The sequence below is a fragment of the Cylas formicarius genome, unplaced genomic scaffold, assembly GCF_029955315.1.
Source record: "Cylas formicarius isolate icCylForm1 unplaced genomic scaffold, icCylForm1.1 PGA_scaffold_10__41_contigs__length_53128322, whole genome shotgun sequence".
Taxonomy (NCBI): Eukaryota; Metazoa; Arthropoda; class Insecta; order Coleoptera; family Brentidae; genus Cylas; species Cylas formicarius.
Genome location: NW_026844214.1, coordinates 34,227,477 through 34,251,283, shown reverse-complemented (window position 1 = coordinate 34,251,283; position 23,807 = coordinate 34,227,477). Strand labels below are relative to the sequence as shown.

The 23,807-nt window shown below is 32.1% G+C and overlaps 2 protein-coding genes and 1 long non-coding RNA gene across 3 annotated transcripts; 2 read left to right on the top strand and 1 right to left on the bottom strand.

Annotated features, from left to right (window-relative positions):
- Nucleotides 1-1,141: 1,141 nt before the first annotated feature.
- Nucleotides 1,142-14,876, top strand: LOC132706526 (terminal nucleotidyltransferase 4B-like). Its single transcript, XM_060677898.1, has 5 exons — nucleotides 1,142-1,676; nucleotides 9,338-9,531; nucleotides 10,360-10,949; nucleotides 11,557-11,886; nucleotides 12,804-14,876. The coding sequence occupies exons 1-5, from the start codon at nucleotides 1,342-1,344 to the stop codon at nucleotides 13,017-13,019; spliced, it is 1,665 nt and encodes a 554-aa protein (XP_060533881.1). The 5' UTR covers nucleotides 1,142-1,341; the 3' UTR covers nucleotides 13,020-14,876.
- A 1,337-nt stretch (nucleotides 14,877-16,213) lies between these two features.
- Nucleotides 16,214-19,254, top strand: LOC132699103 (uncharacterized). Its single transcript, XR_009618474.1, has 3 exons — nucleotides 16,214-16,504; nucleotides 16,560-16,637; nucleotides 18,648-19,254. It is a non-coding gene; the product is annotated as an uncharacterized LOC132699103 (long non-coding RNA).
- A 187-nt stretch (nucleotides 19,255-19,441) lies between these two features.
- Nucleotides 19,442-23,702, bottom strand: LOC132699097 (protein ERGIC-53). Its single transcript, XM_060665586.1, has 8 exons — nucleotides 23,451-23,702; nucleotides 22,965-23,119; nucleotides 22,420-22,592; nucleotides 21,901-22,193; nucleotides 21,582-21,682; nucleotides 21,131-21,441; nucleotides 20,268-20,546; nucleotides 19,442-19,955 (listed from the first exon to the last, which is right to left on the bottom strand). The coding sequence occupies exons 1-8, from the start codon at nucleotides 23,617-23,619 to the stop codon at nucleotides 19,919-19,921; spliced, it is 1,518 nt and encodes a 505-aa protein (XP_060521569.1). The 5' UTR covers nucleotides 23,620-23,702; the 3' UTR covers nucleotides 19,442-19,918.
- Nucleotides 23,703-23,807: the final 105 nt, after the last annotated feature.

Here is a 23,807-nt window from a genome sequence, read left to right as displayed (position 1 = left end):
CTTAAAAGGGACTTTGTTAGTAATGACATTTAATTAATGTAACTAAATTACTCTTTTGTATTAGCAACTCTATCCTACTGAACTATTTCCTAAGAAACTGATTAAAAGTTGCTACGCAAATAATGTATAATAGTTAATAATAATGGTGAAATCACCCAAAAATACTCAAACCACTTAAGTTTGAAATCTTACAAAAAAACGGTGTCTAGCAAAGATTGCTTTTCCCGTAAATTAAAAAAACGGAATTAATCAAATTTGTTCAAAGAACGCTTTGAATTGATGGTAATTCTTAGCAAAAAGAGTAAATAAATTCTCATCAATATGGAATTTAACTATTTGAATAGAACCTAAAAATAAAATATTTTTATTTTCATTCTCATATAGTCAAAAAAACGGACCGGATCTTTCGTATTTCTGTATATCTTGCGTTTCTTGTTTAAGAAATATAATTTCATATATCGACATCTTTTATGAAGTTTCTTTCAGCACTCGAATTCTGCCTCACCTGAAGAAAAGGATCTCGAACGATCTATGTATATAGGTCGCTCTGACTGATGCAAAAATTGTAAGCAAAAGTACACTGATCCAAGCTCCTCGCTGACTCAGGTGTCTGTCGGTCAGGGGAACGTCGGCGTCAGGATCGAGGATTCTAATAAATACATGGTCAAGGAACAATGGTCACTTTTGTGTCCTTACCCTACGCTACATGACGAAACGCGATTCGACTCAACAAAATATTAAATGACTTGCGTGATCGTACGCAAGTCATTTATTATTTAAATAATGTATTTTTGCCATGGAGCAAAAAAAAGGTTCCTGCATGATATTTGTAACTCACGATGTAGAGAAAGGTCCGAAACGATTTCATATACATTATACACACATCCGTGTCGCTCAGCGTAGGGCAGGTTATCTCATACAAATTTTATTTAATAATATTTGTCTTCGTCGTGTTGCAGCGGTCTGCCGCAATTCAGTGTTTAATGAGGTCGGAAATCATATATTTAGTTAGTATGGTGCGGTGGTGCGGTCTTAGCTTACGGTGCAAGTTATAGCGACTTGACTTAAAGTGTGAGTGTGCCTTAATAGTTATCCCCTTCGCCAACCAACAATATTCTGTGAGTTCCATTCTGTAAATCTTTCGATTCGTGGTTATGTTACTATTCTGCAGTTCTTTGAATTCGTGGTTCTGTCATTTTCGTAACTGCGGGAAGTCGTGTGATAAATGCAGGTGCGACTTTCGCTTGGTATTGTGGGATAACTATTTCGCGACAATTAATTACGACCTATGATTACCAATTTGTGATAGAGCCGCATTATACTTGCGGCTTGTGTTTTTGAATGGATCAATGCATAGCTTGGTTCATGCCGGAGCAAGACGGTCCAGCAAAAGTTTTGTGGCTTCGTGTCTGGCAAACACAACAAGAAATCGAAAATATGAGCTTGAGAGACAGTGATAATGATACAGAGCCGTTAACGAATGGTTTTAATAATCAAAGTGCAGTTATTATGAATGGAAGATCGGATAAAAGTGGCAATACCCGCACGCGAAATACTAAAAGTGACAATCAGCACATCAGACCTTCTCAAAGGCAAATGGTTAGAAAATTTGTCACAGATTATGGCGGATGTCCGTGGAGATTGGAACAGTGTATTTATTCCAAAGGGATTCTAGGGTAAGTTAGTTTGAAGTTTTACTCTAAATAACACCTTCCAATCAGTTTGGGTATGTTTGGATATACTTTTTTTTGTACGCCTGGATTTAACATAAGATCGCTTTTAACAACGTTGCCAAATTTATTTATTTTCCCTATTGAAAATGTTTTTTGCCAAAAAAGTGCCTTCATTAACTCATGCAGCACTAAATCCACAGTTTTGAGCCCGCCAAATACTAATACTGATTTAAGAAAATATATGTATGTAAAAAAATCACTTATCAGAGAACATAGTCCAAAACTGATTGTGATCATAGGGTTTGTCTGTCGGTAACCAGCAGATATAGAACTTTGGGGTTTTCACTACCCTGTGTCAGTTGTTCATCAATGCCACAAAAAGATCCTAATTTCGTTCCGAAGATACGGGGTGAAACAGAAATTTTGTAATATAGAAAGAAGATAAAAACTGCTATTGATAGATATTTTTGCCAGTGGATTAGTTTATAACAGAAGTGCATATGATACAGCATTTTTAAGAAAAAAATTAAATTTTTGGGACAAAAAATACATTCCATTTAAAAAATGCGAAACAGTTAGTGTAAAAATTTCCACAAACACGCAATTTTTAGGATAAACGTAATTTTGCCATAATAATGATAATAGGCATTGCTGTACGGAAAATCAATTTTTAAAGGATGAATATCGGTAATAAGGAAGGTTTGGGTTTAACGTGGCTTGCTTTTGATTGGGAACAAATATTAAATTCCACATTTACAATAATAATGTAACGGCAGACCCAAGATCCAAGTAATAATTGTTGTTCTCTGTAAATCCTAATTTTTTCTAGATATTCCAGTCGCCATTTCCGAATTCTGAAATGGGATTATTCACAATTTTCCATACATGTTCTATTTTGTTGACTTCACTACTGGATTCTATGTAAAAATATAGCAGTTTTTGTCCTTTTTACGGGATGTCCGCAATATGATACCACCCCAAAAAGTACAAAATTTCATCTTGTAAAGTCTGTTCATAGATATAAGAAAGCGACTAACTGATACGAATTAAGGAAAGACCCGGGCAAGCTGTAAAAATGAAATATGGTCGAACAGGTCTAAATATGGCCGAACAGGTCTGTACTTTGCTTAGAATTTAATTATTTGGGGTTTTGCTAGGAAAGATACTAAACAATATTTATTTATTTATGTATGTACTTATGTTTGAATCTAAAATAAAATTACAAATTATTTTTAGTACCTACTTAAATTACTTGAAATAATGTATCAGTATCACTATCGCTATCATCGCTTTTTCTATATTATTTGCGATATGGATGTACGATTGTTCTGCTTTTTCTATGTGTTCAATAGAATTTGCCCAACTTTGTGGAGGGATGTTAAAAACTTCGGTTTCTAAAAGTTTGAGGACATTGGAGTTAAAACGGGGAAAAACATTGTTACAACGAACGGCAGATTTCAGTTGGTGCCAAATATGTTCAATGGGATTAAATATACAGTGGTAAGGTGGAGGAAGCCTTAAAACTGTATGCCCTGGATTTTTTTGCATAATTATAACAGACGTATTCCTTTTGTAAGAGAAAGCTTTATAGAACCTCAATTAATTGCTTTTTGGTATAATTTTCGTGAAAATAAATGTCGTTATTATACACGTAGTTTTGGATTGTCGCTGTTGTGTCACATGAGGAAGGGGTTTTAGTCGACTGTCTACGCTTACGCTATTAGGAGGAATGTTTGGAACTAGTTTGTTTTTAAACCAAGTTTCAAATAAATCAGCGGTGGTGTCTTCATTGTAATCCAGAGAAGAATCTTTAATATTTTTCGCAGACAGAGAGTCCATTTGGAATCCAACCATCTTTAGAGCCAGCATGCAAAATACCTCTTTTTGATGGCGCGTTTGTTTTATTTACAACCGGGGTGTCATAAGTGTCGAACCAGATTTCATCCAAGTAAATAATTGGCCTTTGTTGTTCTCTGTAAACCCTAATTTTTTCTAGATATTCCAGTCGCCATTTCCGAATTCTGAAATGGGATTATTCACAATTTTCCATACACTTGATGTTGGAATTTTCGTCAATGTGGCCGTTTCTCCTAAAGATGCTTGCTTGCTGGCACCACGTTCAATGAGAGTCAAATAAACATTATATATAACTTCCTTAGTCTCAATAGAATAGTGTTTTCTAAATTTTGGCGGGAGCATCTCCTGAGATACACTAGACTCGCACGTATTTTGCATAATGCGCACACGATTCAACACACGCTGTATTACACACGAAATAAGAATGATTACTAATAAAATTAAACTAAGTAGTATACCAAACCTAAGAATATTAAACACAGCTAGGTATAAAATTATTTCCTAATATGGTTCACAATTTTACCTGAATTTAAATTCCGAAACTTTAGGTAATAATCTTGTTGCATTGTATGTTAATGACCACCCTTGGATAATCCCATTCAAACGCAATTCGTCACTTTCTTATATCTATGAACAGACCATACTTTGAGAACGAAATAAGGTGGCATAATTCTGTTTTGCGGCATTGGTTTCGCGAAAAACTGTCCATAGGTTCACGAAACTTCTATCTCTGCTGGTTACGGAGAAATCCTGTGATTACAAACAGGGTTGGGCTGATTTTAATCAAGTGTTGATGTTTTTCATTTTACATTTACTATTTTTTTTAAATCTTTGTGAAGTTCGCCACTGTATTCTGATTAAATTTTGAATTATTTTATCCAAAAACCTAATTTTCTTAATTTGTAAACTAAGGGAATTCAACTTTATTACTAAGGGCAAAAGTCCAGTGTTTCCAAATAAATTATTAATTATTTCTAAAGCCAGATGCCTTTCTTCGGGTATTAACTATTATTTTTGCTTTTGAGAGTTGAGAAAATGATATGGCGCGAGTGCCTGCTTATATCTTATTCTCGAAGACATTGTAAATGTTTCCACTGTTTTACATCAACTGAGATAGTAGCGTTTTCTCTGCAATATATCAAGAGTAACTGATATTGGTTTTAAAATGCTTAAACATTCTTGTGCTGCATGTTTAAGCTCAATATTTGACACTTTTTGGTAATTTGGTAAATGGTGGAATCAAATGGTTAATGGTTTTTGTTTTCTTCAAGAGTTTTAATAATATATCCCACTGAGTAACGTACACCTTGTTGCCTGCGTTGCCCCCTACTTCACTGTATTTCGCTCTAGCTAGATAATTATCGCGAAAATACTTAACAATTGGGACTACATGGGCTTTGAGGTCTGGTATTTGCAAGTCTTTGCACAGCAAATTCAAAATATGTGCCGAGCAGCCATAAGTTGTAACCTATGAGTCCGACTTTTCCTCCGAAGTTTTTTTCCTGAGGAGCATATTTGCAGCGTTATCTGTCATAAAAGATTTTAGCTCGCAGTCATCTTTTGATTTACATGAAGAAATTAGACCACAATAGTATATTACGCAACAAGTGCGGTAAACGGCACTTGACTCACGAGTTAATTTGAGTGTTTAATAAACGATTGACTTAAAAAGTTTACCGAACTTGCCATGATCGTCAGAATTGACAATCGTCAAAATTCAAACCGTGGGAAATATCTCCGAAAACATCCGATTGCTCCCAAACCCGTGCTGTAAAATCCCGGAAATGTCTTAAAGTGGCTCGGATCCGTGGAAAATAAACCTGTCGTGGTAAAGTGACGCCTCCCCCAGGCTAGATCGGTGTGTAATTAGGCATTTTACAGACTGGAGTAGAAAACTACTTGACTCATAAAAAAGCGCTCGTCCATCTTCAGTTGTTATTATTGCACATATGCCAATATACATATTCACACATATTTCTGACAGAAGAAAAACATTTTGCCCTTTCGTCCTCACAGATGTCATCTGAAAGGGTTGTTGATGACGTTTTTCTTGATCAGTAGCAAAAAATCTTCTTTTTCAGATTTTTAGGCTCATTTTCAGTTTTTTTTCTTTTTCTTTGTTTCGACGCCCTTCTTTTTTTGGACTTTGTAAAGGCTTGACAAATCTGAGTGTCGTGGAACTCGAGGCAGACCATTATTAATAAATGATAAACCAAATATAAATAATAAATAAAAGATAAAGAAATTATGCGATGTGAATAACGAAATACTTTTATGTATCGTAAAAAAATAAGTACAGTCGAACTTCGATAAGTCGAACTGCGATTTGACACATGAAAATTTCGAGTTATCAAGACGACGAGTAATCAATAAAAACGACAAATGCATGTACTTTTTTGTGAATAAACATTTATTCATTCATTTTTAAAAATGGGTTATACGTTACATAAATGCCCTAATATCTATGATTTTTGAACAAAAAACGAAAATTATGAAATAGTAGTACATATGTATGTATGTATTTTTATAATATATCTACATACAAATGTATTGTATATGTATCCAGTATATATAAATATAGTATGTATGCACATATACATACATATGTATGTACTTATTAAAGTTTACTCTTTCACTGGGAAAAAGTCAGTTATTTGTGACTGACGACCGGATTTCTTATTTTGGTTTTCAACAAAAGCTTTAATTTTATTTAAACAATCACAATCGGTTGTGTATTCACTGGTTTTCAAATAGGAACGCAAGACAATCAACGAATTTTCAACCAATTCATTTGAAGGTGGTTGCTGAGAATCATTTTTCAATTCCTCCTCCATCATGTCACTTTCGCAGTTATCTTCGATGTTTAACTGTACCGGTTCGGATCTGCAGGACTCGATAATATCTTCATCAATAGGAAACTCTGAAGTAACAATATCCTTATCCACATGTATAAAATCATTGATGGTGCTACTTTCTGCTATACCTCTAATGTTTGTCCAAGCTTTAAACTCGATTTCTATTTGGATTTCGTCTTCATCCTTTTCTCTCAGGCCTTCACTTAGGAAAATCAAGGGAATCTCATCTTCTTCTTCCCATTTAGAATACTGAGCAAAACCGGCTTTTTTAAAACAATTGTAAATTGTTTCAGGCTTAACGTCGATATTCCATGCGGTAGTTACGTCGTCAACACAATCCGTTAGTGTAATGTTATTGTTTTTGTTTTCTTCGAAACGTTCCATTGTGGTGATGACTGAATGTTTATTTTTCAAAATTGTAGACACTGTACTTGCCGAAAGCCCATACTTCACAGCTACATCTTTATTTTTTGAGCCACTTTCCACTTCTTTTATAACCTTGAATTTTTGATCAACAGACAAAGCTTTTAAAGTACGTTTTCATGACATATCAACAAAAATCCAAAAATGGCTTTAATATAATGTGTAAATTGAATAGGGACAGTATTTTTCACTTAGTATTAACTAGTAAGTCATACAAGTGAACTTAGCAAGCACATAAACTGAACTGCTTGCATAGATACTTTAAAAAAACAGGTTAACAGGGGGTTCCCGAGAAAATTCAACTTATTGAAGGCACCAAATGTTTCGTTCGACCTATCAAGATATTCGAGTAATCGAAGTTCGAGTAATCAAGACAAACTAACACGCATTTCCTACTTTTGACGCTATTGCCAACCAATTTGGTTCGACTTATCAAAAATTCGAGTTATCGAAGTTCGACTGTATTTAAAAATTATAAATATATAAATAAAACAAAATATTATTTACCTACCTGTTTTCGTTTCTTGCTGCTTATTATGACGAACATCAAGTTGTGCTTTAAGTCTTTAAACTGTTCCTTGAATTTCTTAGAGATATTACAAATCGTTCTACACCTAGATTTATATGGATCTGTTGTTCAATGTAGAACTGACATATGCTATTTTCGTTTCTTTCAGCCTTTTAAATGTTTTCATCTAGTGCTGCTCTATTTTTCACTAGTTCCACTCCTTTAACCAAGCAGCATCTAAGTACGCGAGACGTATTCGACAACGATAATTTATAGATCAGGAAAAAAACAAGTCGCGACAGGAATTTTCTTGCAAAAAGCGACGAATAGTTAGTATGTATATTGTTTGTAGTGGCTTTACAGTATTTTGTAATTGCCACAAAAAAACGGGAAATACATATTCTTATGTAATAATAAAAAAAAATCAATGATTTTTGATTTTTTAAATAAAAATAAAAAGTTTCTCCGACCCTGACTACAAGTAATTTCGGACACAGTGCACTTGAGGACATATCTATATGGTGACATCAACTACCAGATTCGGCCAACTCTCATTGGCTAAACTAGTGTTTTAGATTTAAAATTTCTTTATGTTGGTGATACCCAGCAGCCAGTGGCGGCTCGCGGGAGAACTGCTACTGTGGTATTCTGCAATTCTTGCTAAAAACTTACCTTAACCAAAAACGGAGACCTGCAAATTTCCTCAATAATTTGTTAATGACGAACTTCAAGCATGCACTGTAACAGATCATTCTTAAATTCCTTGGAAGTGCCCTTAAATATTGAAGAATTTTGTAGATCCCCATTTCCAGTGCAATCTAATTCAGGCGAAACGTTAATAAGTCCACGAAGTACCAAAAGTAAGCAGGGAAAACAATATAGAGCATTTTTTGTTACATCTACAAATCCATTCATATTTTTAGTAAATGTCTGTACTAAATTTACCTGTATAACTTTTTACTTTTCTTACATTAGCATTTTCATGATCAACCTTTTGGTTGGCACACGCATTCTATTATTATTTTTATATTGCTTTTACCTTAAAACCAGTAAAGCACAAAACTGCGAGAATATTTGATACTATTCACCTCTTCGACGTTGCTCTGGGCAAACTGCAGCGAGCTCTCCTATTTAAATCACATTCGGCGGAATTTCCATTCCAGTTTTCATATATATTTCATTATTACGATGCGAATGCGAAGTATTATGAATTTTATGGTTCGTAGAAGAAAATATAAATTATAAATAAATACTTCCTTTCCGCAGCACTGCAGCGCATATGCACGAGCCGCCCCGGCCTGCAGCTTCACATCTAGTTAATGGAATATTATTTTCTAATTAGGTAGAAAAATTGTATATCGTCAAAAGATTAATTTACACTTGTAGTTTCTGAGAATTCTGATCTGACTGCTAGTAGGTTAAAACAGAAAGGCAACCCTATATATTTATAAATTGCTCATCTGTAAAGCGGTTTAAAAATTGTTAGTCAGGAGAGAGAAATATAAAGTTCTATTTTTGTATATTAGCGTGGTCCCGCACTACTGCCTCGATTTACACGTTATCCAATTTAAATGTGGAAGTTTGACATCCTGTATTTTTTTAATATCAATCTTTGGTTTAAAATAACTTTTAAGTTCTTTCTACTTGACGTTAATAAGCACCATCTGACAACGCGGAATACGTGAAATCCCCACCGCTTTTACTTTCGTTCGCGTTTTAGACGTAACAGGTCTTCGACAATTATTGTGAATGAGGACATCAGGAATATCGTTTCATCCCCGACGAAAATTCTTTTACCAAAAAAAAACTTCATTTTGTAAAAAGCTAGTGTTATATTATTTATTATTCACATAGTATCGTTTATTATGTTAATAAACATTTTAATGTCGCGCCTAAAATATTTTTAATTTAATGTTTTCAATTTTGAAAAACTTATTTAGAGTTAACAAAATTTTTGTTTGTATTTTTATTTAAAGTTAACTTTATTTAATCATTTCTTAAATTCGTCGTTTGCGTTGCAGGCTTCACGAAGAGATTGAACAGTTTTGTCGATATATGAGTCCGTCGGAGGCCGAGCACAAAGTTAGGGCTGAGGTAGTAGCGCGCATCGAAAACATTATACTATCAAAGTGGCCCGAGGCGCAGGTTGAAGTATTTGGGTCATATAGAACTGGTCTGTATTTACCAACTAGTGATATAGATCTGGTTGTTATTGGTAAGTAATTAATTTATTCAATCCAATTCTTGCATCCCCTAAAGCGTTTGCAAATTCATACCGGGAGTTTCAAAATTGAATCTCTGGATCGGTAAAAGACGCTGCGCCAGAAACTCTGATTGGGTTTCTCAAATTTAGTCGATTTAGAAAAAATTAACAAATGCATTCTAATTGGAACTGTGAACTTTGTCAAACATCCCATGGGCATTTCATTTTTCTTGAACCATCAACTTAATTTTTCGTTTTGGGCACAGTTTTGAATATTTGCCAGCTAGCCAGTGTTTTGCTTTTTCATAGGCGCTAGTTCTGTTTTTATTTCACTACTGTGACCAGAGAGGAGTCACGGTTAAGACTGTCAATATGTGTTTCTCGAGTCGAAACGAACGTTATATAAGATTTTCAGGAAGAAAAAAGTGAAAAATTGCCCCTGGCCACTGTAGGAAGCTCTGAGAACTCGGCTGGAAGTGCATATGTCCTAAGGGCACGCATGGACATAAATCTATCTAACTCTTTAAAAAAAAGTAATTCTTTTTAATGACTTATTAATTTTCAATGTTTAATTAATTAAGTAAAAGCCCACGGAGATGGTATTGACTTTTTTATTTAATATTTCGTATTTTTGCAGCTATATCAATTTGGGAATTTGAGTCACCCAGTATATGCTTGATTTTGAATATTTTAGCCATTATTTTATGTAAAAACCAACCGAAAGTCTCATTTGCAAATTTTAATAGGTAGACGAGTAGGTAAATTACAATTTTTTACGATACTCATTTGCAAATTCAGTCACATTAAATTGTATTTACGTATTCAATATTTTTGTTTCAGGGAAGTGGTCCAATCTCCCATTGCGTACACTTGAACAAGAATTCCTTGAGAAAGATGTGGCGATTGAAAATAGTATCAAGGTATTGGACAAGGCCTCAGTTCCAATAGTTAAACTTGTCGATAAAAAGACTGAAATTAAAGTTGATATCTCATTTAACATGTCTAACGGAGTGAAATCGGCCGAACTTATAAAGACATATATTGAACAGTTTCCAGCATTACCAAAATTAGTTTACGTCTTAAAGCAGTTTCTTTTAGAACGAGACCTTAATGAAGTGTTCACGGGGGGTATTAGTAGTTACAGTCTCATTCTCATGTGCATAAGTTTCTTACAGTTGCATCCGCGGCAAGAAGGCGTTAGGCAACATAATGCCAATTTAGGTGTGTTACTTATTGAATTTTTTGAGCTCTACGGTAGAAAATTTAACTATATAAATACGGGTATTAGAATTAGAGAGGGTGGAAAGTACATAAACAAGGAAGAGATGCAAAAGGAGATGGTGGATGGACATCGGCCTAGCATGTTATGCATAGAAGATCCTTTGCAACCTTCAAATGATATTGGCAGAAACAGTTACGGGGTTATGTATGTAAGTGTCCTATTTTTAAATTGTTTACTCTTGAATGTAAGGGAAAAACCTACACTTTCTTGCAGAATGCACTTTTTTTAATTGAAATTTTAGTAATATGAATAAGTTGTTCACACTGAAAATAAATGATAATACACTTTATTATAAAGATTAAAAACTAACAAATAGAAATAAAGTTAACTTAAACTCTGTCCAGTTGTAGTTTTTGGGTTCTTGGAAAAATGTCATTTACTAGAATGCTTTAATCGCATTCCGCGCTATCCACTGAGCTATTATTATTATTTAAATTGCCTTAAAAAAATCTTATTAATAGAAGATAAAAAGAAAAACAAACCTAAATATTTATCTATTCTTTACACATTGGCAACAATGATACACTATTTTCGTAAGTTTAAAGCCAAGTGAAGTGCTTTAAAATCTTGCAATAGTACAAATGCGCAAAGTCTAAAAATACAAAATAGTCTCAAAAGCAGTGTTCAATAGATAATTTAAAAATTTCCAATTTTATAAGTTTAAATATATGATTAGTTGTTAGGGTTGGTAGGGTTAACAAAACTTTGTTATTTTTTGGGAAGTAATTTCTCTCCGTCTGTTCTTTTCGTTCTAGGTTAAAAAGGCATTTGAATACGCTTACACAATACTTACTAATGTGGTGCATCCCACGTCTCACCTGAACGACTGTAATCGTCAATCCATTTTGGGTCGTATTGTGCGTGTACGCGACAAAGTCGTACAACACCGACGGCATATAGAGGAGATGGTACGCGGGCCCACTATGGGAGTAAACATCGCAAGAGAGGGTTTAGGTGGGGGTGGACTCATTACTCAACTTGCTTCGTTACCCACAAATCACGTTGGTACAGGAAGTATTAAGCCTTCAAGATCTTCTAGCACTGGAAGTACATCAAGTGCCGAAGAAAGTGCAGTTAGTTCAGAGGTAGGACATTGTATACCCCCTAAAATGGATAATATCAACATAAATTTCACTCTGCCTGCCAGTACGTTTTAAAAAAGGTGGTGGTTATTGAACGGGTAGTGATACAACTGTCTGAACGTTGTGTAAGTTAAAAATAAAAACAATGGAAGTTTGACATCCTTTTAGTATTTCTACTGAATCAGTGTCTACCACCTTCAAGCAAAAATATAATTGCAACATATTGGTAAAAAGTTATTAATTGTTTTTCTTTCAAATCTTTTTTTTTAATTCGTAAAGAAATTCGTTTCCTTTTGGTTTTGAAATTTCACAGCTTGATGTGTCTGATTTTAATTAAAAGTTTGGAATTTGCATTTATGTATTGCAATGAAATTAGATGTCAAAGATAATTAGTATTCTATTTACATGGGTAATAATAAAGTAATAATCAGGGACATAATATAATCAGACAAATGCAACATCAGCTGTGCTTACAAGTTTTATTACAGGAATGAATATTTTATAAAATTAGTGGATCGGCTGCCAAAATTTATTATTCTCTCTTAAGGTGGAGTTGACAAGTAAACATCGGTTTACGTATTCTTTTTTTAGAAAAGCATTCAAATAACCCTTTTCTTTCGAAAACGAAGAGTTTCACGTTTTAGAGACTCGACAGCACAAGCATTTTTTTTTAATAAAAGGCGGGATTCCGTAACTCATTATGCCATTTGGTAACAAAATAATTGCCAAAACGATATAATAATAATGCACTTTTAAAACTAGTTGGCACTTCAATTTTTTTTGTTCAATAATTTTCTCATCGGGTACACGCATTGAGTTCGCAACAATAAATCTGCCAATGTAGACCAAGATTTGTGTTTTTTGATTTTTCAGATAACTTTCTTTAATTTTTTCTGTTAATAAATCTAATCTAATTTTAGGGCTTAGATCGTCCTTCCAGAGATAATTCACCAAATATCAACTATGTTCCACGCCCGAACATTCAAAAAAGCAAAGTCTGGAATCAAAATAAGAAATACCTTTCGCAAGGACACAGTCACAATCAAAGCACTTACACACACAGCCACCGCAGCAGCAGAAATAATTACCAGTCATCTACCATGACAAAACGAAAGAAACCCTCAGAGAGACAATAGTGCCGCCTCTAAATTAGCTGTGTTTCTATTTTGCTTTAGTTTATTATTTGAAGTAAGTAAATACCCTAATTTGAAAGTTTTTGAGTTAATGTAAATATTTTAATTTTGTCATACTTTACAGGAAACGTGTACAATATTTTGCTTTGCTAAATTCCGTTTTTGATTAATAGTTGTGATTTATCAATTATTATTTTCAATAGATTTATTTAGCCCAAAATAATTTGTGTTCTATTTAATTGTCATCATTTATGTTAATAACAACTCAATTCCGTTTTATAGTTGCATTTAATTTTTGTCAAAATATTTTTTCATGTAAAGCAAGCACATTCTCCCCATATTAGGATGAAAACCAACAGCAGTTCCTAATTTATAATTATACAAAAATCATATACAATATTGCAAGTCCTCTATATGAAAAATGAAGGTTTAAACAAGCTCAAGGCGTTACAAAAAATATGTATTTAAACCTAGAAAAATTGGCAGTCTAATTGGATTTACTTTCCAGAGACTTCCTAAATAAATAAGAAATTTTAACAAAAGATTTTAGGGACACAGGGCTGATACTAAACTTATATGGTGGTTTTTATTCATACTTGCTTTGCTTTAGTATAAAAAAAATGACAAAATACATGACAGTACTTTAATTTTAAAATGTTTTATAGGTGTGATTTAAAACTGATTTTTTAAAATTATTAACTAAGTAAAATCTGTATCTTTTTTTTGAAGAAGTTGATGCCTACTTGCTCTGGTTAGCATAAGAAAATATATTGAGATATATTAAGTGCTCACATATTTTAGCAATTTCAATAACTTTTTTAACACATCATTAAAATTCCAGCAAACTTAGAAAGGAAATGAGCACTGTGTAATATCACCATGGAGTTATAAATAGTTTCGGACGTTAACTATAACCAATTTAAGAATTTTTCAAATTTTCATTCTTGAAAAACACTGTAGTTCTTTAAAATCTGTGAGACTTACTATTTGGTAAAAAAAGAGCTACATCAGATTAAATATCAAACTATTAAATGTTATTTTAATTAATTGTTTGCATATTCTTTTGTGAGTTGGGTAAATCTTGGTTGCCTATTGATACCAAACAGCTAAAGAATCAGAATGTTTTCTTTTTCAAATATACAAGAGCTTTTTTTCTATATAGGCAAATATTCAATATATTTATTATAAGAAAAAAACTGTATTTCTGCTTCCTTTATTCGTAGATTCTAATATTGACAGAGGAAGCATGTCAATGTAGTTTACACTGCTGATGGGAATTTTCAGTGACCATGTGTGTGTATTGTAGAGCTATAAAATGTTTATCTTTGGGTTATTTATTAGTTCTCTCAAAATATAAGGTGATGTTTCCTGTCTTTAGCGCCATAACCAAAAAAGTTTCAAATTACATTTAAGTTGCTAAATTTGTACATTGTATATGTATGTATGTTTTTGTGAATATTTGTATAGATACATAATAAAAAAAATAAAATGTGATATATTTGATAATTATCTTAAGTAAAAGAAATATCTTAATTCTGTAACATTTGGGGACATATTTTTGAAAATAGAATTTGTTTTCATTTCACATTATCATGAAATTAGGAATACTGCTTGTGGTACAGTGGTACAAATATTTGAATTGCCACTTGCACACTGTTGTGTGGTTATTATTTCTGTGAAAAGATAACCACAACAAATTCAAAGTTAATTTCACCACAAAATTATATTTTATAGTTTTTTAGTTGTGAGAAATTTTAGGGCACACAAGTTTAATAGGTGATCAAAGTATTCAAATTTTGTATTACGAGTAGTATTCATCAAAAATCACACACACACACACACAGATATATATATATATATATATATATATATATATATATATATATATATATATATATATATATATATATATATATATATATATATATATATATATATATATATATATATATATATATATATATATATATATATATATATATATATATATATATATATATATATATATATATATATATATATATATATATATATATTCTCACGTATTGATTCACGGATGGAAAAATGTGATGACGCTATATTCCGGGATATCATCCGTTCGCTCGTTGAGCTCCGACTGGAATCCTGCATCCGACTGGAATCCTGCAAATCCTGCATCCGACTGGAATCCCGCAGACGTTTCGCCAAAATCTCACTTGGCATCTTCAATGCTCGCGCTCCGAAGTGTTCGAAGTGTTTTCGGAGCGCGAGCATTGAAGATGCCAAGTGAGATTTTGGCGAAACGTCTGCGGGATTCCAGTCGGATGCAGGATTTGCAGGATTCCAGTCGGAGCTCAACGAGCGAACGGATGATATCCCGGAATATAGCGTCATCATATATATATATATATATATATATATATATATATATATATATATATATATATATATATATATATATATATATATATAAATGAAAACAAAATCGAAATTCTTTTGGTTTTTTTATGTAGACTTTATTCAATCTAAATAGTTATACTATCGGATAGTGTTTAAGATGTTGTCTGTTTATATATTATTGTGTGAATTTCACAATTTTTATTAGAAATAAAGATAAAAATATAATAAACCAGACTAAGTACAACTAAACTAAAAATATCTAAAAAAAAGTATTTGGTGGAAAGCAAGTTTGATAAATCTTGCGCTGTTGTGTAATAGAATAAACTCGGAAAATATATTTTAAAAGTTGAGCGCCCAAGTATTGTTTTATTTGCTTCACTTTAATCCAGCTTATCATTTCTGTTCTGTTCTAGATTTCAATAAATTGTATTTTTAATAGGAGTAAAACCCGTCCAAGCTAATTTATCTTTAAAATAATTTTAAAGGGTAAGCTAATGCAAATTTTTTATTTATTTATTTTTAATGGAACCACAAATATAAAAATATAATGGGGACCGCTGTGTACATTTCACACAGAGGCTTGTTACTGTGTGAGTGTAGTTTAACGTTAGCGATAAATAACCGTTAGTAACCAATTACAACCAGTGCCGATAATATGGTGCTATTCCAAGCATTTAAAATGTTGAAGAAAAGTTTTCCAATTATGTATACTAAGTATAGCCTATTTCAGAAAGGTGTAGAGTAATAAAACCTCATTGAGTATATGCAAGGGAGCTACAGAGTGACAATGAATACTTATCCCACGTTCATTGTTTAGCATTGCCACCTAGTTTTGGCCTATTGTTATTGGGCTTGTTTAGCCGTGCACAACTGTTTATTGATGCCTCGGCAATACCGGCTGAACGATGCGATGCGCGAGGGATTTTGGTCACCCGTTTGGTTACAGCGTTTTTTTTTTGTGATTAGGTTGGAATATATCAGTGTGTTATATATATTTGTTTTTCTGTCCTAAATTATCGAATGTGGGAGGAAAAAGTATTATGTAGTAACTGATGAAAAAAGTGAACCCATTATTGAAAGTGATAAACTTTTATTGCCGAATATCACAGGTATACAAATTTGGATATTTCTTGTAAGAATGAATAGAACCTCCCACATTTTTAGATAAAAACTGAAAGAATAGAACAGATCTATTCAACTGAGATGAAATCACAAATATATCATGTCCTGGACTCAGCACTGGTAAGCGGAGTAAAATTAAATGATAGTGTATAGTTATTTTGCAAAAATTTTCGCATGCCTCATTGTCTTCGACTCACAAGAGTATTTTATTACATTTGGATGAATGTAAGAAATGCATTAAACAATTTCAAAAGCCAAAATTGAAAAAGCAAAATATTTGGAACAAAATTTAAAAATAAATAAATAAAACTTAAAAGATATAATGTGGAAAGTGAACTACTTGATAGGAAAATAAGAAATATGAAACAAACATACAAAAATATTACTGATAATAACAGTAAAAAAAATACTCGAAGAGGACGAATTGATTGGGAATATTTTAATATATTTAATATTTCTATATATTCTATAGAAGATAGAACAATAAATTTAATAAACTGTATGTCTTCAATTAAAAAAAAAACAAGAAGCTTCAATTCAAGAAGATGAAATTGCTCTACTTAATAAAGAACCAGAAAACGAATCTACCCCAATGGACACTCCTAAAAGCAAAATGATTAATCGAGACAAAAAAGAAAAGCTTGTTCGGCCAAAATATCTTAAAAAAATGCAAAGAAGACAGTTTGATATTGCGGAGGGAATTTACATATTTACTAGGGAATAACCAGATTCAAACAGAAAAACTAGAAATAAAATACATTATTGAAATAATTCTGGTTTGATTCTTCATAGTTTAACTTTAACAATAATTACCAACTCAGACTACATTTGCTATGTAGTCTCTTTCATCTGTTATTGAATTTGATGTAACTTGTTGTCATTTTCATTAAAATCCTCATTCAGTTCTTCATTATCTATATAGGCTATACATTCAATTTCTTCAGGGTCAAAGTTTTTATAAGTTACAATCAGATTATGCAGCACACATGCTGCAGTTATTACTGATGGAATTTTGTCATCCCTGCTCATTTCTAAATATTTCAACCTTCTAAATTTTCCTTTTAATAATCCAAAGCTTTGTGCAATTAAAACAAGCAAACCAATGTATTAAATCGTACTTGTTGAGGTGTTAGATGTCCATTATCTCTATATGGTTTTAAAGAGAAATGATGAAAGGGGATAAGCATTATCATCTATTAAATGCTGATTTTGATTTATTATAGGATGTTCATTATTTAGCAGGGTATACAGAGGGCAAAATCTAAAAATCCTTGCGTCATGTACTCTGCCAGGGGTACCAACAATGATATCAGTTAATTTTTCTGATAATAGGAACATATTCATTGGTTATTATTTGTTACTTTCAAAAAAGTAGAAGATTAAAAGTTTAATCAACCGAGAAAACGATTGCGCTTTTTGGCACAAAAGTATTATTTAATAGACTTTTCTTCCAAGATTCTACTCGTAAAGCTTCTCTTATTTTCATCAGGCCACACTATTACCTTATGTCAAAAAAGATCTAAAACTTCAAAGAAAATGACATTTGCAGTACTTTTATCTAAATTGAAGCGGTCTCCTGCAGCTCTAAAACTTTCCTGTTGTCCCAGCATCCATAATATGAAAAAAACCTTTTTGTCAAATGGTATCCTATCAATTGTGTCACCTTTAATGAGGTTTAACTTAGTAAGAAGTCTGAAAGGCAGGCCAAAAAATAAAACCAATTTTTAGTCATATAAAAATACTTTTTTTATTTTTTTTATTCCTAATTGTTGTTGGGCCTTTTCAATGGAATAGTATCTGCCACTGCAACCAAGCTACTTATAGAAATACAAGTCTCCTTTATAAAGGGTAGATCAACAGATGTCCTCATATATTTATATAAATAGGTAGATAGACTAGGGATACAACTTTCTATACTTACTACAAGGGTGAGATCCATGTTATCTTATGATAGTTGATAAATTAAGATTTCATTAATTTTAAATAAAATTTTCCCAGAAACTGAAAAATAGTTCTTAAAACGCTACTTTCAATAGGGACCACAGTTTTTTTTTAAAGGTTAAATTTTTGATGGAAATGGAAACATAGATGATTGAATGTCATAGCATAAATAATACGCCGATGTTTTAGGTGCCGTTCAGTCGGTCCCCATCTGTTGACAAATAATAACGCCATCCTGTTTTGTGATTATTCAGTACGGCTGAGCAAGCCCATTGATTCACCAACACTGAAAATGGTGTGCCAAACACGTCCCGGTAAAATACTTGTATAAAACAAAATTTTATTTTAACAATGAAAATTAGTCATTATGTACATAGTATTAGGCGCCATTATTTTTTTTATTAAACATTATACAGAAACCAAATAATAAGAAAATATTCTACATCATCTAAGGAACTGTCATTTTCTATTGACAAATTGTAATTAACCGCTCGACGGCCGGATCAATAAAGTCAAGATATATTTTCTTCTCTTCATGTTGGGCTGCTTTTCGTCCCTCTTTCACTTCGTATTTTCGTTTGTTTCCTCTTATAAAATTCAATATTTTTGGTTTTTAACCTGTAGATAATTTCTTGCTTTTTCTCAGATGAAGTTGGAGTCTTTTCTATGTTATACATTCAAAAAAAGAAAAAAAAATAAGCCGCTAAGTTTCAAATGCTATTTTCTTCAGAATAAACAATAAAATATGAAATCTTTGTCACTTGATTTTTGTGGAAATAAAGAAAAATCACTTCTTTGTGTAATTGAAATTAGAAAACAGTTAAAATAAATCGAGTTACATTTGCTTCAAACAACCAAAAAAAAAAAATCAATAGTTTAAAAGAAAATAAGAAGCACGCAATTGGGAAAAATTGCCTCGACATGAAAACGAATATTAAAATGCAATGGGGGGTTAAAAAAAAAGTTCAAAAATAAATTTTTTATTTGTCATGTCATTTTCATACTGTTTTCACAGACTGCTTTGTACAAAAAGTTGAGTAAACTAATAATTTTTTTGTAAATTAAGTAGAATAGCTCTAAAAACTGTACAACCACTGTTCAAAAATAAATTAATAATGAGTTGAGGGTATGAAACATGTCTTAACAATCTTAAAAGTAATCTGGACTATTTACAAATACAAACTATTTGTGTAGATATACATGTTTTGGATGTTTAATGGGATGCGTTTTGATGGTTGACGTTTCTAAAAATTGAATGGAAATTTTCCAGGAAGGAATCTAAACAACTGAACGAGCCACAATTGATTAGATAAGAAATCCAGAAGATGTATATCTATAAGTCCACAGCCTGCGGAAGTTTTACTTTATTCTTAATTTTAAAATAACAAATTAGGCTCATGGAAGGTAAATCTACATAAAGTTAACAATTTTTAGAAATTTTGGCTTGCCTACATCCAAATTTAATAGAACTTCTTTAACTGACTGCCTTTATTGTCCCTAAAATAAAAAAAACATAGTATGAATTCTGTTTATACAAGGCGAGTTGCAATTTCAGGGAGGTTGCAGTCAATTTCTTCTCAAGTTTATAAAGAATATGCTTTTTTTATGTGATGTGATAAATATATTACAAAGTTATAGCATATTTCTTTATTTCATCTCGATTTAGAAGCACAAATTGAGTGACAATTTAATGTGTTAAAATAATATATAAAGTCTTAACCTGTTTAAAAAAAATAATATAATAAATAATACAATGAAAACAGTTATACTTATTTAAGCCTGTTTAAAAAAAAAGCAAATTAATCTTACTTGTAGAGTTGATATCCTAAAATGACTATCAGTTGAATTACTACAACAACCAACAAAGTTGTCACTGACACACAACTGATATTTTGGCAGCCACCTTGCTGAGATCCCATTTTTTGCATAACTTGCGCCATGTTTGACTTAACATGATTCATACCGTCTCTCATTTCAGAAATTAATGCTTGGGAATCATAGCCTATTGACTGAACTTGGGCAGTTGGCTGCTTCGCTTGGTTATTGATAATGGTGTCAGCTCTTTGTTTAAGTTCCAAGATGAACGTCCTATAGAAGTTGAACTAAGTAAATAAATAAGTGACTTTCTATAACAGGTTGTGATTGAACAATGGCAAGTAAATGCTGGAAATTATTATCAAGTTTCTGAAATTACCACCCAGGGCCTCAATTTTTGGAATTTATTAATATTATCTAATGTTAGAGTGAGTACTGTTACTAAACTGAAACAAATATACATTATTTTTGTTTAATGTACTTAGTTTCATTAACTCTCCCAATATTCATAAAAAATGTGCTGATAATTTTGTTTACCCTCTAGGCATTATTTACAATCTATCTTTTAGAAATTTTTGTGCAAAATTAGAGACTCATAGCAAATTGTTTTTGGTTAAATGTTCAAAAAAATAGTTTACAGCCTTGAACTGCCTAAGGAGTACAGTATTATTATTATCCTGTTTGATATGTAGTGTTTCTAAGAGTTTGCTGACAACATTATTAATATGTTTTCATACTTATGCCTATTTTCAATTATTTATTGCGAATTATTTTCTCATTAAAAATTTTTAAAAAGATTTTCTGGCACTTGGTATTTTATTAAAGGAAAACATCATACCTGTCAAAATCATTCTTACCTCAGCTCTCTTGCAGCGTTCAATATCTGATTCTGATTGTTAAACATAGCATCCACCTCGTGTCTTCGAATACTGTCGCTAGAACTATCAACTGGCAGAGCTTGACTTGCCGGAGAAGCGGGCACATGGCCGCCAACTGCGCCGGCTTGTTGAGAAATCAAACTCAAAGTTCTTTCCTGCTTGCCAATTACCTCGTCCAATTTACGATTAAGATCCCTAATGATATCATAAATTTGATTTTGGCCTTGGAATATTTGACGAAGTTCCCGCTGGTTATCAGACTCGAACCAATCTTCAAGGTCAGGCTCTTTCTATGGAATATTTAAAATTGTATAAGGTAAACATGATTTATGTATTCAAAGGTTTTTAATAACTTTAAAAGTATAACAAAACAATACAAAAGAACAAATAAAAAAACTCAGCATTTTCAAAAACTAAAAAAGAGACCTACCTCTCCAGGATGTTCCTTTTTGTATTCAGCCTTCTGCTCTTCTAACTTTTTTTGATAATCCAAATATTCTTGTTGCAGTTTCTGTTGGTCCTCAGTTGGACCTAAACAAAATTTTTCTTCCTAGACCAAAGGTGGTACAATCGAAGTGATATTAGTAAGTAAATCATTCAAAAATTTTGTAACTGACTAAAAAATAACTTTTTAGGTGTAGCAAATTATTCTGGAAAAAAAAATTGACATAATATTTCCAAATGGGAGTATTTATTTTTATTTTTATTTTCTGTTAAATATAATTAACTCTCTAGATAACTTTTAATACCTTGCTGACCCATCTGAGTGCCTGCTGCATTATAACTTGTTGTCAAAAAATGAATAACATCGTGATCATCAGCTAATCCACCAGTTGCCGCTGAAAGTCCAAAATATCCATTCTTTGGCAACACAACATTTTCCACTCGTAAACAAACTTCGTAATCTTGATCATTATTTGTCATTCCATTGTGAAACAATAATGTCAAAATATTATTGTAATAATCAATTTTTGCTTTTGTTGGAAATGGCTTGTTACGGAAATCCCTTAGACAACCAGCCAATTGTTGTGTTGTCCCATCACTTAAAATTGATTAATAATAAAATATATTACAGTATACATTAAAAGCTTTCTAGAATATTACTTAGGTACAAATTTTGTACTTCCTGGAAATCTGACAATTAGTAGTCAACCAAAACTATGAAATATGAAGTGATATGACGTAATACAACCAGATAATTACACATTTTCTATGGTTATTATTGGTTATTTGAAAAGAACTTTTTATATAATTATAAGGTAACTTACGCTTGATGATCAAACTGCTTTGTTCCATCATTAAGAACAGCCATGATATAGGGATTGTTATGCTTATTATCATTGTCAAATGAATCAAAAAATACACCCAATCCAACCCATTTATCAGAAGATCCAAATACATTACCATCATAGGAACCTTTATTTTGAGTGTACCAAAATGCCTGAAAACATATTTTAGATACATTCTGAGAATTCCAGACACTGTGCTGAGCCCCGTCACCATTTTAAAATATTATGTCCCTAGCATAAAGTCGTAGCTTCACCTTCCTTTCTACAAGGGATATGTCACATATTTATAACTTTTTTTTTGAGGATAACAACTAGGTTCTTCATTCCACTTAAATTTATACTACAGTTTATCTGTTGATAGAGGATTATTCTTTTAATAATTATAAATATAACTCCCTTCCTATAAACTAATATGGTGTTTTGTCTTTTTTGACTATTTTTCATTTAACTAGTCAGTTACAGACAATTTAAATTCAGTGCAAGAAAAATATTACCAAATAACAAAATGATCAAAAAATACTCACCATCCCATCAGCTCCTATTCTACCTCTTCCACTGATTCTAAATGCTATTTCTACTTCAAACCAATCAAAATTTATTGGTTGCTTAGTCCATATTGCTCCCTTTTGACTACGCAAAGAAGGTGCCAATCTGACATTCTCTGAACTAGCAATTGCATCTATAAAATACTCATTGACAATAATACATAATAAAGTAGGGTATATCGAAGTTGTTTATCTATGGGAATTCCACCCGAGAGAAGTTCCTAGACTGACTGAAGATCGCCGTATCTTTCAAAACTGAGTTTGGTACTTAAACTGATTAATGATGAATCAACAGAAGCGAAAATATTGGGTTATATACGTGTCAATATGCGGCACGAAATTCTACAAATACCGGAAATTTATTATATTCGCAGAATAAATGAAACTGCTAGGAAGGATTTTGTTATAAATTTCATGTATTACTAAGTGACCATTATTAGATAATTGTTTAAACAGAAAACTTACTTCCACCATATTCCCAGAACGGCACCGATCCATCTTTCTGAGCTAAATATGGGGGTTTAAACGAATATTTATACTCAAATCTTCTATGTACAAACGAAGAATGAGCATAATATATAACAGTTAATATAACAACCAATAATTTATTTAAAAACCTTATTTGCCTTTCCATATTCACATACAGTTTCCAAATATCATAACCATATTACACTGCCAGCGCATCACAGACTGGCAGGTGGCCCATGGTATATACGTGAACAAATAAAATGCAAAACTCACCCACAATTATGATTTTGGTTGGATTTAGTGTTTCAATTAAGAGGCAACTTAGGATTCTGCGGTAGCACCACATTAGAGCTG

Excerpts from the sequence above, each read along its gene's own strand:
- LOC132706526 (XM_060677898.1), top strand. The coding sequence starts at position 1,342 with ATGGATCAATGCATAGCTTGGTTCATGCCGGAGCAAGACGGTCCAGCA. Across the intron at positions 1,677-9,337 it reads TATTCCAAAGGGATTCTAGG|GCTTCACGAAGAGATTGAAC; the intron begins GTAAGTTAGTTT and ends TTTGCGTTGCAG. Across the intron at positions 9,532-10,359 it reads TATAGATCTGGTTGTTATTG|GGAAGTGGTCCAATCTCCCA; the intron begins GTAAGTAATTAA and ends TTTTTGTTTCAG.
- LOC132699097 (XM_060665586.1), bottom strand. The coding sequence starts at position 23,619 with ATGGAAAGGCAAATAAGGTTTTTAAATAAATTATTGGTTGTTATATTA. Across the intron at positions 21,683-21,900 it reads CACTCAGATGGGTCAGCAAG|GTCCAACTGAGGACCAACAG; the intron begins GTATTAAAAGTT and ends AATTTTGTTTAG. Across the intron at positions 20,547-21,130 it reads AACGCTGCAAGAGAGCTGAG|GACGTTCATCTTGGAACTTA; the intron begins GTAAGAATGATT and ends CAACTTCTATAG.